The sequence below is a fragment of the Myotis myotis genome, unplaced genomic scaffold (assembly GCF_014108235.1).
Source record: "Myotis myotis isolate mMyoMyo1 unplaced genomic scaffold, mMyoMyo1.p scaffold_m19_p_3, whole genome shotgun sequence".
Classification (NCBI taxonomy): domain Eukaryota; kingdom Metazoa; phylum Chordata; class Mammalia; order Chiroptera; family Vespertilionidae; genus Myotis; species Myotis myotis.
In genome coordinates this window covers 198,996,409-199,009,754 of record NW_023416335.1, presented here as the reverse complement: position 1 = coordinate 199,009,754, position 13,346 = coordinate 198,996,409, and the positions used below count along the sequence as shown (strand labels likewise).

General features: G+C 46.3%; 1 protein-coding gene across 3 annotated transcripts in view; it reads right to left on the bottom strand.

Annotated features, from left to right (window-relative positions):
- The window catches only part of CHPT1 (choline phosphotransferase 1), a 30,519-nt gene extending 26,776 nt beyond the window's left edge, over positions 1-3,743 (bottom strand). For all 3 annotated transcript variants that reach the window (XR_004965988.1, XR_004965987.1, XM_036298637.1), the window contains exon 1: positions 3,456-3,743. Coding sequence is in view for 1 of the 3 variants with exons in the window: in XM_036298637.1 (XP_036154530.1) it covers positions 3,456-3,728 (273 nt within the window). In the remaining 2 variants the exon portion in view is untranslated. The remainder of the gene's footprint in view (positions 1-3,455) is intronic.
- Between the last annotated feature and the right edge of the window lie 9,603 nt (positions 3,744-13,346).

Here is a 13,346-nt window from a genome sequence, read left to right as displayed (position 1 = left end):
TGGTTGATTTGACTACGGAGAAGGAAGAAATATTTCATCAGGAGTTAGTGTTAGAACTGGGCATTAAAAGATGGCAGTGGGACAGGAGAACGGAAGAGGAAGGAGAAAAGAGAGGGACAAGGAGAGAAAGCCTTGCTGTATAGTAAGCAGTTCCATTTGGCTGGAGTGGAAAGGTCCTTACCAGAAATGGTGGTGTGAAATGCAATTCAGAGTACTTGCATTAACTTTTTCCTATTAATTTCCCTTCATCCCCCAGTCATGTCCTAAAAACTAACACACTAAGAAATAGATCAAATCTTATTAATATAGATATGTAGTCTGCATTACATACATGTAATCCTCTATGAGTAAGATTATTTCTTAGTAGAGGCCCGGTGCACAAAATCCGTGCATGAGTAGGGTCCGTAGGCCTGGCCGATCAAGGCCGATTTGTGGGGCAACCGGCGGGATGATCGAAGGGGCCCCCCGCTGGCACCTGCCTTGGCCAGCTTGGAGCCACCTGCTCGCTGGCCCAGCCCCCTGCCACAGCCACCACCGGTCGCCTCCCTCTGCAGGGCGATCAGGGGGCCCCTGACGGCACCCGCCTTGGCTGGCTTGGGGTCTGCGGGCTTGGGGCAGCTCCTGCGTTGAGCATCTGCCCCCTGGTGGTCAGTCTGCATCATAGTGACCGGTCGTGCTGCTGGTTGTTCCACTGTTCAGTCAATTTGCATATTAGGCTTTTATTATATAGGATATGGGTAGATAAGCCTAAACCTCAAAATCTAAAACCCTTATGTGTTTTTCCTGATCCTTTATGGAAGCAATCTGTCAAGTCTGAAAAAGCACGAAGAATTCTTAAGTCTAAGCATAAGGAAAACAAGTTCCAAGGCAGATTAAAGTCACTTAACCCTCTGGGCCTCAATTTCCTCTTACTAAAAATATATAGTACTACTGTTACTTCAAGATGAATAGACAGAAGGATATTAAAATAGTGAAAAGACTACTGTAGGAAGGAAAAAATTTGCCAACGTCCTTGGGTTGATATAAAACGCAAATGCAACAATGGACATGAAAGTACTTTACATACCTGATAAATATTGTATAAGATATAAGGTTTTTTTCCTACATACCATATACAAAAAGGCAGGAACTCCAGATAAGAAGGTGGTAGTATATGTAAAAAAAATATAAACTTTGGTGTCAGTCAGACTTAGATTAGACTCCTAGCTCTGTGATCTGAAAGCAGAACAGCGCTCTTCTTTCATGTTGCTGCTGGAATCATCAGACAGGCCATGTGAGTCCTGCAAGGTGTTTCTCCTCGCTGCTTCAGCCACTCAGAAGCATGTGCAGGATCTATTGACATATTTTAGAAACTCTTCTTGCTTTCATCTTAGCCCTTACCTCCCTTTTTAGATCATTCTGATTTTTTTACTTTTTTTTTAAAATTGCCCCCCCCCTTTAAGAGGCTGAGCCTAAAAATTAATTAGTTATACTTTGACCTCTTCCTTCACTCCCCTTCCCTGTGCATCCCTAAACAGAATCTCTTGGACTTGTTTGTATGCCCTGTTCTTTCTAAGTGCTCAACAAATGGTTCTTAAATTAATAACAATATTGAAAAGTTCAAAACCTAACTGGCAATTATCAAAAACATCCAAATACCGTTGGGCCAAATCTAGGCCAAAGAAGAACTACATTTTATTCTACATTTTCAGGACATTTTTAATAACAGTAATATTTTTCATTTGTTGAGCAAGTTATAACGTTTTACATTTATCTGCATGTGATTTATCTGGGTCCTCACTGCAGCCTTGTGAAATTGGTTTGGCAGGTAGCGCTTTCTATTTTATATCTGGGCAACAGACCAGCCGTTCTCTTCTTACTGTGGGAGAGCCATAGTAGAACCCAAGTCTTCCTCATTCTAGCCAAAAACTAAGGCAACTTACTTTTTGCATAAAATATGGAAATGAGTAACAATAGGAATGTCTGCCCAGAAATCATCTATAATGAACATAACTATCAGTCAGCAAAATGTGTTTAAAAATGTAGGCTCCCTCCTCAGGCCTTCCCCACGTTATATTGTCTGTCCATGGGCTATGCATATATGCATATAAATCCTCTGGTTTATCTCTAAAGCGGGAGTGGGGTTGAGGGAGTCAATGGGAGGAAAAAAGGGAACAGCTGTAATACTTTCAACAAGAAAGATAAATTTTTAAAAAGCCTTACGCAACAAAGGCAATAACTGCACAACTGCAGCATTATTAAGTCCAACTGACACATCAAGTCTGTAACATGAGTTTGCACTTTTCATAAGACTGTATTTTAATTTTGTGTGGATTATTTTAATTTTGATTTTTTGGGGGGTGTGGATTATTTTAAACCACTGTGTATTATTTCTATGGTCAATGTTTCTTTAATAAAAAAAGAAAAGAAGAGCATTCTAAGTGGGGGAAAATGTAGGAGCCACTAATTATTATTTTTTTAAATGGATGTATATATGGAGGACAGGAGATATTTCCGCTGTATTCATGTTACCCAACCTCAGATCACATTAGTTCTCCCACAGGATCTATGTTCAAATATGATTATAAGAGGAGTTTACTATTTGGAGGGCAAAGATAGGAAAACAGTGTCATAGAAAGTGCAATGTAGCCTTTATCCCTGCACTCTACAAAGCTATAGGAAGAAGGTGCCCCCACACACACCCCCACCCCCGCCTCCAAAACCCTCCACACAGCCCAAGGGGTGCTACTGATGAACAGCTGTCAAGCCCACATTATTTACTCTTATTTGGGACACAGGTCAACGCCTTGCTGCTAATAAAATCCACTGGCTTTCATGCTCCCTGGGTCGTGATGATAAGGATGATCGCCTCGCTGCTACCTTAGCTGGCGTTTCACGAAAAAGCCAGTGAGGCAAAGAGGAAGTTGTTACCTCTGAGAAGAGTAACTTCTCTCTGATGAACGCTACAGATACTGGTTCTGGAGGACCCTTTCTGGGGGTTCATTTCAGGATCACGAGCACAACCTTGAGAAACAGACGCCTGTCAGTGTCCAGAGGGCACGTGGGGATGACCTACCTGACTGGCCACCAGCCCCGGTGCCAGGCCGCCCGGGATGGTGGTGTCAGTGCCCAGCGGGGCGGGGGGCGGCGGGGCGGCGGGCCCCGGCTCGCAGTGACCTTGACAGCCCCTCCGCCGCCGGGGCAAGGCTCGGGGCGGACGCGGGACTGGGGTGGCGGCGTGACCGCCTCTAGGCAGCCGGGGAGGCTCGGGGCGAGCGGGCGGGCGCGGGGGAAGTGGCGGGGTCCGCCCTCCGCCGCCCCGGGAGGCTCAGCCACGCGGGGGTCTCCCGCTCCCCTGGCGCCTGCAGCCGGGGCGGTGCCGGCGGGGGACGCGGGACTCCGGGACAGCAGTTGGGGGTCCTTCCGCCGCCGAGCCTCGGGGGCGGGCGCGGGGGAACCCCCGGGGGCGCGCCTACCTCCTCGGTGGCCGTGGGGCAGTAGGCGATGAGCAGGAGCGTGGTGAGCAGGTTGATGGCGAGGCCCAGCAGGGTGATGGAGTTGGGGGCGAGCCACAGCGGCACCCACTGGAGCAGCCAGGCCCAGTAGCGCTGCAGCGGCGGCTCCAGCACCGAGACCCCCGCCGCGCTGTAGCGGTGCTCCTCCAGCCGCCGCAGCTGCGCCGCGCTCAGCGGCTCCCACAGCGCCCGCAGCCAGCGCGGCGCCGGCCTGGCCCCCGCGCCCGCCGCCATGGCCGCCTGCGGGCCCCGCCGCTGCGAGCCGCCCGCGCCGGGCGCCAGGGCGGGGACGGGGACGGGGAGGGAGGGCTCGCGGCCGGGTGGAAGCCGCTCGGCCGAGGTCGAGGTTAGGCCCGGCCGCCCCAGGTCCCGGGCCCCCGCCCTCACCCCACCCCCGAGGCGCGGCCGGCAGGCGGGGGCGGGGCCTGGGGGGCCGGGCGGGGTGGGGGGGGGGAGCCCGGGGAGGCGGCGGGGAGGCGGGGACGGGCTCCCACTGGCCACCAGGTCACCAGGAGGGCCCCGCCCACGGCCACTTTGGAATTGGCGCCCCGCGGGCCCTGACTTCCCCACGGGCTGGAAGCGCATGTTGCTCAGTCCGGCTCCTCTCCCGGAGGCTGGTCACGCTCCCCGGAGGAAGTCAGCTGCCCGGACAGTTAGGAGCTGGTTCCTGGCCTGTGGTCGGTGCAGGGCTCCGGCCTCCCCGGGTGCGGTCCGCTCTGGCCTCTGGCTCGCCGCGCCGCAGGCCCGCCCTTCCTGCAGGGCGGGAAGGGAAGGGAGAACCTGACTTTGCACGTCTTGGGTCACCAGTAGGATGGCCCATCTGTCAGCCTGAAGAGAGGTCCTGTGGGCTAAGCACACAAGAGAATTCTTCCTCCCAACCCCCAGGACAGGGGCCCCTGCCAGATATTCGTTCTGGAGGACCCTTTTTTTTGGGGGGGGGGGTGCCGGGGAGGTTCAGGGTTCAGAGACCAACGTGTTGGAACTGAAAATCAGGACTTGGAAACGCGAACAGAGACGGAATGCCTGAAACCCAATGCCCATTTTTCCGGGCATGGGATACTGTTGGCCTCGGCAGAAACGGCAGCAGGTGCTGGGTGAAGTCTGACCAGACCTGGGCCCAGCAACCTCGGCGCTTGAGTTCTGGCTGAGAAAGAATTCAGAACCAAGGCTCAAACTGTAAGAGAAAGTTTATTTAGGATAAGTGAGCTGTCGAAGAAATGGCCTCAGGAAACAAGTTAGAGAGGCAAAAGAAGGGGCCCTTGGAGCTTAGGAGAGAGAAGGGTAAAAGGCAACATTCCTGGTGGAAACTGGAAGGGGACAGCTTGCTGGGTCCCCTGTCCTGAGGGCTTTTAAGGGTGGGGATCTTAGGGGTGGTCCCAGGGAGGATCTCCAGAGAACACTCATCAGCTCTCCAGGGGTGTCCTTTCGGGGTCTTGGTCTCCGCTGATTGGTCCGAGCCCGGGCAGGGGGACATTCGTCAACGCAGCTGGTCCTGATATCAGCCATGGTTTGCTCCTTTCCTGGACCTGGAGCTGAAACACAGCTGAGGCCCAGATTTATTTGATTCAGGTCAGAACCCTATTTTCCTGGGAACTGAATGCTTGAAGGTTATTCTCCATTCCCCTCGGTGGTTCCCCCTCTACGGGGCTCTAACCTTCACGACTAGCAACATGCCAGGGGAGGACAGGGCGGGAGGAGGGGGGTTCTAAATCCCATGACCAGTAGTATGAAAGGTCAGGGGGGCCAAAATGCCATGACCGGCCATAGGCTAAGGGAGGAAAGCTTACCCTGGGGGAGAGGGCCTTGTTTTCCCAGTTCCCCTGTTGCTTGGCACCCGGGGCTTTCTGCCCTGCTGGCACCTGTACCTGGCCTTCTGCCCTGCTCTGCTCATGTCTGTCTGACTGCCTACCACAATACCAATAACAATGGATACTTTTACACATACCCCTCTGCGGGACTAGAGGACGGGGGTCCAGGCCGGGTCCTCCACCCCACATGGCGCATCACACTTGCCACATGTGGTAGTTCACAGGCCTTACCTCACAATGCACCCACTTAAGAGAGGGAAGGCCTGCCATAAACATGTTGTATTGAGACCAGCCTGCACTTGGCTGCTTTCTCTTCATGGTTCTGATCTGCACAGAATAAGCTCAAGACAGTTGCGTTGGGCAGTGTCTGTCAGCAGATGCAGTTTGTCCTGTAGGATTCATCACAATACGTCGGAGGTGGGTCCGGCCACCACCTGCTTTCACGCAACCCACGAGCTAAGTCTGGTTTTTACAATTTTATTTTTATAAATAGTTCTATTAAGGTATAATTTATATATATATATATATTTAAAATATATTTTCATTGATTTCAGAGAAAAAAGGAGAGAGAGAGAGAGACAGAAACATCAATGATGAGAGAGAACCATTGATCGGCTGCCTCCTGCATGCCCCACACCAAGGATCAAGCTGCAACCCAGGCATGTGCCCTGACCAGGAATCAAACCGTGACCTCCTGGTTCATAGGTTGACACTCAGCCACTGAGCCATGCCAACTGGGCAAGGTATAATTGACATATAAAGAATTGCACATATTTATTTATTTATTTTAAGATATATTTTATTGATTTTTTTTTTTTTTTTTTTTTTTTTTTTACAGAGAGGGAGAGGGATAGAGAGTTAGAAACATCGATCAGCTGCCTCCTGCACACCCCCCACCGGGGACGTGCCCGCGCAACCAAGGCACATGCCCCTGACCGGAATCAACCCCGGGACCCTTCAGTCTGCAGGCCGACATTCTATCCACTGAGTCAAACCAGCTAGGGCAAATTGCACATATTTAATGTGTACAGTTTGATGAGTTTGAACATATGCAAACAAACATCCATGACAACATCACCACAGTCAAAATAACAGACATACCCAACACCTTGCAAGCTCTCCTTGCTTCCCTTTGTTATGTTTTGTGGTCGTTGTAAGAACACTTAACATGAGATCTATCTTCTCAATAAATTTTGAAGTGCACAGAACCATGTTGTTAACTGTAAGCACTATGTTGCTGGTTTTCACATTTTCAAATGATTGAGAAAAAAATAAAAATTTTTGTGATGCAAAATTATATGAAATTCACATTTCAGTGCCATGAATAAAGCCATGAGTATGCCTTACATATTGCTTGTGACTGCTTTTGTGCTCCAAGGTTAAAGTTTAATGATGTGGCAGAGACCATATGGCCTGCGAAGCCTAGAGTATTTACTGACTGGCCCTTTACAGAAAAAAGTTTGGGAAATCCTTCCTTAAGGCCATATGCGGGTGTCTGCAGGACAAACTGTTTCTTAATCGTTAATGTGAAAAATGATGCTGAAAATGCATGGAACTAATCACAATAACAGAGACTGACTTCGAACTATGCTGGTTTTATGGATAGTAAATTTGGAGGTACCTGCTTTTTAAATTTCAGTACCATGAGTAATCCAAGGAAAAATCCTTTTCTGGGTTAATAAATTTAACTATATCACAGTTTTTGTTTTGTTAGCTTCTTTTTGCTTTATATTTCACATATTGATGAAAGCAAATGGTTTTTGTCCTTTTCTGTCTTATTTCACCTAGCATAATACCCTCAAGCTCTATCCATGTCCCAAATGGCACTATTTCATCTTTTTTATGGCTGAGTAGTATTCCATTGTGTGTGTGTGTGTGTGTGTGTGTGTGTGTGTGTGTGTGTGTGTATCACATCCTCCTTATTATCTGTTGATGAATGCTTAGGTTATTTCCATATCTTGGCTACCATGTATAATGCTGCAATGAGCATAGGGGTGCAAATATCTTCTTGAATTAGTGTTTTCATATTCTTTGGATAAATACCCAGAAAAGAAATTTCTGGGTCAATTCTCAATTTTTTTGAGGATCCTCCATACTATTTTCCATAGTGGCTGCACCAATTTACAATCCCACAGATAGTGTACAACCGTTCCCTTTTCTTCATATCCTCTCCAAAGTTAAACTAAAAAGCTTCTGCACAGCAAAGTCAACCATCAACAAAAGAAAAAGGCAACCAGCCTAAAGGGAGAAGACATTTGCCAATGATATATCTGATAAGGGGTCACTGCCCAAAATTTATAAAGAGTTCATGCAACTCAACACCAAAAAGCAATCTGATTTTAAAAATGGGCAGAGGATCTAAATAGACATTTTTCCAAGGAAGACAGACAGATGACTAACAGGCACATGAAAAGATGTTCAAAATCACTAATTATTAGGGAAATGCAGATCAAAACCACAAGATACCTCACATCTGTTACAATGGCATCACCAATAAGGCAAGAAATATATAAGTGTTGGCAAGAATGTAAGAGGATGTTTTATGAGAATGCTTCCCTTTGGGACAGCTGAGAGACAGTGGCTCCATATACATATTCATACAAGAAACTAGAGAGAAAGAAGGCTGGGGCTGCAACTCTCCAATAAGAATGAGCACGGGAATCACCCGGACATCCTGCTATAATGCAGGGCCTGAGTCAGTGGAGCTGGGGCGTGAAAGTGGAGCTGAGAGTTTTCATTCTAACAAGCTCCCATGTGCTGCTGCTGGTCACCGGGCCACATTTGGGACCTGAAGCATCTAGTCTTATAAAGCTTGGATGGAGGTACTACTCTGAGCAAGCCCCTTGAGCCCCAAGTGGAAAAGAAAGGGGCAGAAAGAAGAGAGAAAGGACTTGGGGCAATTAAGGGATGAGGAAGACCAGCTTGGCTCAATTTTGCTTAAGGCTATTCTTTCCAAGACGAAGAAGGATAGATAGATAGATAGATAGATAGATAGATAGATAGATAGATAGATAGATAGAGAAGTTCAAGATCTTTTATTTTTATACTTTATTTTTGTTTTATATCTTATATGTATTTTAATATATATGTGCTAATTGACCTCATAATAAATCCAGTGGAATTAAGATCTTGGTACTTGGTGAAGGTGTTGGAACAACATCCATTTGAAGATCTGGGAAGAAAAAATTGTTTTCTTTAAATAAACTCTTATATCATAGAGAAGAATACAACATGTGGATAAATCTTAATGAATATAAGGGGTTGTGCCCTAGCCATTTTTGCTCAGTGGATAGGGTGTTGGCCTGCGGATTGAAGGGTCCCAGGCTCGATTCTGGTCAAGGGCACGTACTTTGGTTGTAGGCTTGATCCCCAGGCCTACTTGGGGTGCGTGTGAGAGGCAACCACTTGATGTGTCTCTCTCACATCGATGTTTCTATCTCTGTGTCTTCTCTGTCTCTCCCCCTCCCTTCCACTCTGTCTGAAAATCAATGGAAAATATCCTCGGGTGAGGATCAACAAGAACAAATGTTATAACAACAAATATATAAGGGGTTGTGGCCTTGGCTTCAGACTGTGCTCTCACATCCATCCCAGGTTTTCCTTTCTCTAAATAAGAGTGCAGCAGTGGTGAGTAGAGTTGGGAAACCACGATTGAGATAATGCCTGTAAAACACAAAAGTAGGTACTGTTCTCTTTTTATTGTTGATTTTCTCATTGCTGTTTCCTCTTTCTTTAGTTCCTTGTCTGGTGATTGCCCGTTCCTCTGTACAAAAAATCGTGTTAGTCCTCCTTTTCTCCCTCCCGCTTAGTCTTGGCCTTCACAGGAGCCCCTTCCTGCCACACCCTCCCTATCTTCCCATCCTTCTCTATTAACATCTTCAGAGAGTGCAGCTACTAAAGGCTGACTTTGGGTCAGAGTCCCTGCCTGCATTGCTTCTTTGGACTTGATAATCATTGAAGGACCCAGGGAACATCATCTCACTGATGAACTCCTGCTTCTATTGCTAGCTAATATTTACTGAACCCAACTATGAGCTATTAAGAAATACATGAAAATAGCCCTGCACAGAGAGGCTCTGCCTCTGCTTGGCAACTTCCACGACTATCCAACCCGCCTCCAGCTCAGTGGTACCTCCCAGGGCACGAGCTGGGACTGACTTTACAGTAACAACCCTCCAGTGGACACTCAGGAGGGGGCCTCGGATGAACAGCCGAGTGGCACTTTATCCTATGGCTTAAAGGGGATACATTATTTGGCTCTCTAGTGCCTGGAATTTTCCAAGTAACCACATGACTTTAAACCAGCTTTGATTTATTTTGTAACATGGCTCCTTTCCAATGACCCTTTGTCCCAATCATCCAAGAGGGATGCCTTACGAAATCTGAACAATGGCTTCTTTCCTTGCCACAGTGTGCCTGGTAATCCCTGATTATTTTTTTTATTTGTTTTGCTTTCTTTTTTCATTAACTTAAAAAAAAAAATTGATGCCAAATTGGTGTATGGTGTCTTTAAGATGTTTTCTTGGGCTCCAAGAATAGGATAAAGGAGAGAGTAGAATAATAAATAGAGGGACTCTCTTGCTGTGGATAGCTAAGTGCTTATCCACAAAGAATAAAAAGCTTTTTCTAAAGCTATCGCTTGGGAGAAAATAAATTATAGTCAATTATTCACTAGAGTGCAAGGTTATTTTCCCTTTAGTGAATTGAGTCAGCCAGTGTCCCAAGCCACACTCTGAGTGGCCCCTTTGGGAGTGTTTAAGTGTCATGCTGTCTTCCTGGTATTTTGTTCCTAGTTATCTACTCCAGATAGATAGATATTCAGCGAGGCCAGAGATTGCGCCAGTCAGTACATTTGGGGTCAGAGAGAGCTCAAGTGTCTGAGAGGGTGATGACAGCCCTTAGAATCAGGAGAACTGGTCATTCCATGGACGAGCTTGTTTCTCCAGTCCATTCTAAGTTATCAAAGTTTTTTACAAAGGCCTTTATAAATATCTACATGTAAGCAATCACCTGAATCTTTGGTGCAAGGGTGATATAGTGGCCTGGCAAAATAAGGAAATAAACGTAGAGTTCAATTTAGAATTAATAAATATTATAGGGAAAATTGGTAATATTGTCTTGTATTATTATCCCTTATTCTACTCCAAAGAGGAAATGTATATTTCTAGAACTCTGTTCCAGGGAATGTAAGTGGGGCAGGAGATAAAGGGTTGGATGTGAGTTTGGTGAGTGGGGAGAAGGAAGTGGTGGGAGTGGAGAGGTGAGAGTGATGTTAGATGGTGGAGGAGGGGCGGAAAGGATACAAGAAAGGGAACTGAGATGGTTGGGGGCTGCCTGACCTCAAACCTTTATAACTCATACATAAATATTTAGAAGTTATAAATCAAGCTAACAGATGGCTAAAAAAAATAATTTTATCCTGTAGTCTTTATGAGGATACCCTCAGAATGACCTGGAAGGCCTGGTTTGAACGTAGAATTACCTGATTCTTCAGAAATACTGGCTAGAATATTGTTGTCCACTGCCAGTCTCCGGTCTCCCTGTCCTTTGCATCCCAGTTCCTTCCTCCACCACACCGTGACGGGTCTCAGGTGCACACAGGTAGATGCCCCAGCCTTATGCACAAGCTCTGGTCACATCTGCACACCCCAACTCCTGGCAAACACGTGCCTCTGTTCATGCCTTGGGCCTCAGGGTTCATATACAGGCCACATGGCTCTTCCTTAGGGGTTTGAACCCAGGGAAAAGGCCCACAAAAGCCCTGGCAGTGAGGGTGGGTACAATCTGTAAGAAGGAGCAGTGTGGTAAGGGTTCCAAGTTGGCCCTAGAGTGAGACTCTTGAAACTGCAGAAGTCCCTCTTGCCCAGGTCCAAGGCTGCTACTAAGTGGTAGAACTGTTCATTGCCCCCACACTTGCCTAGCAAGTTGAAGGGGAAATATTGAGCTGAACCATAGGCATCTCTGTAGCCACCAATGGAGATGGCAATGCAGAGACTTCTCTCCATTTTCTTTTTTTAAAATATATTTTTATTGATTTCAGAGAGGAGGAGAGAGGGAGGGAGAGATAGAAACATCAATGATGAGAGAGAATCATTGATGGCTGCCTCCTGCACGCCCCCCCTCCCCCCCACTGGGTATCAAGCTTGCAATCAGGCATGTGCCCTGACTGGGAATCAAACCGTGAACTCCTGGTTCATAGGTCAGCCACTGAGCCATGCCGGCCGGGCCCTTCTCTCCATTTTCTAGGCTCCAGGAAAGATTCCAGTTGGCCCAGGACCTGAGATAGGACCTTCCAAGCAGGGCAGAGAGAATGTCTCAATTTCTCCGGCTAGTGGGGAGCTCAGAATGATCTTTAATTTGATTTACAAAAACGAAGTCATGTGGCATGTCCTGTACTACATTCTGGTGTGATACACACATGGGTTATAGCACATAGACCACGCTACTCAGCTTCTGAAGCCTTATAGATCTATTACACCTGCGTGCTGCTCTGCCTGTGTCTTTCCCTACATGTATTAGTGTGATGTGTCATAAATTCCTTAAAGGCATGAAGTGGCTTATTTCTCATTGGGTTCCTAGCTGAACCCATCGCAGTACCATGCATGCATCAGACATTCAATAATGCATTTGTTGAGCTTAATAGAATGTCTCAGAATTCACCTTAAGAGTGAGTGGTATCCAACTGGCATAGCTCAGTGGTTGAGCATCAACCTATGAACCAGGAGGTCACAGTTTGAATCCTGGTCAGGGCACATGCCGGGTTCCGGGTTTGATCCCCCTGGGGTCATGTAAGAGGCAGCCAATCAATAATTCTCTCTCATCGTTGCTATTTCTATCTCTCTCTCCCTCTCCGAAATCAATAAAAAAAATATATTTAAAAAAAAGAATGAGTGGTTAAGGACATATGACCTTGTTCCAATGTTCTTGGAACTAGTGGTTTTCTCCCTTACTTCTGTATTAATTTACATGACAATATGTATTAGGTTTTCTTTTAAAGTAAGTAAGCGTGATCATTTAAAAAATGTAATAAATGTTTAGTTCCCAAAAAGAATTTTTGGTAAATTCCTCTGATATATAACTTTTTCTGTAACAGAGTGAAACTAACACAAAACTAGCACAAAGGTGTAGGCAGCTAATAGCAATGACAGCTTCTGACATTCTTTGCTCTTTGTAGTTCTAAAATAGGCTTTTTATTTCCTATTAGAACTTTGCGGTATGGAAGTGCCCTTAATATGAGGAGAGAGATCACTTGTAGAAAAATAACATTCTCTGGTACAAAATATAGTTAGAGCAAAAGTCATGACTGGGAACCAGTATTTTATAAGGATGCTTTATGGTCCCTTGTAGGCTAGGTTTATAAATGGCATAACAAGCTTGACCATGAGTGTTTAAATTAGGCAACCAGCTCACCTGCTGCACTGGGCCTCTGGCCTAGCAACCAGGCAGCAGGGGCCATACTGATTGGTTGTGCCACATAGAGATAGGGTCTTACTTGGTTTGCAGTAGAGATATATAGTCTTCACTGCTTTATAGATAAGCCAGACTTCTTTTTAAAAAAATACTTGTATTTATTTTAAATTTATAAATAATATATTTTTATTGATTTCGAAGAGGAAGGGAGAGGAAGAAATAGAAACATCAATGATGAGAGAGAATCATTGATCGGCTGCCTCCTGCACGACCTGCACTGGGGAATCGAGCCCTGACCAGGGCATGTGCCCTGACCAGGAATGGAACTGTGACCTCCAGCTTCATAGGTCGACGTTCAATCACTGAGTCACGCCGGCTGAGCCAGACTTCTTTTATGTAAAATATCTTAGTCAATAACCTGGAAATGGATTTTCTGATTAAAATGGGGCTTTGCATAGGGATTGCACACATTATTATTTCAGATTTGTTGAGAACATGTGGTGATGGTCAATATTCTTAGCAACCAGGAAGGCAAGATCACCAACCAATCAGGACAGGAAAAGATGTGGCCACTATAGTTTGGACAAGAACTCGAGTTTCTCCTTGCTGTTCCCAAACATACTACAACTACCCG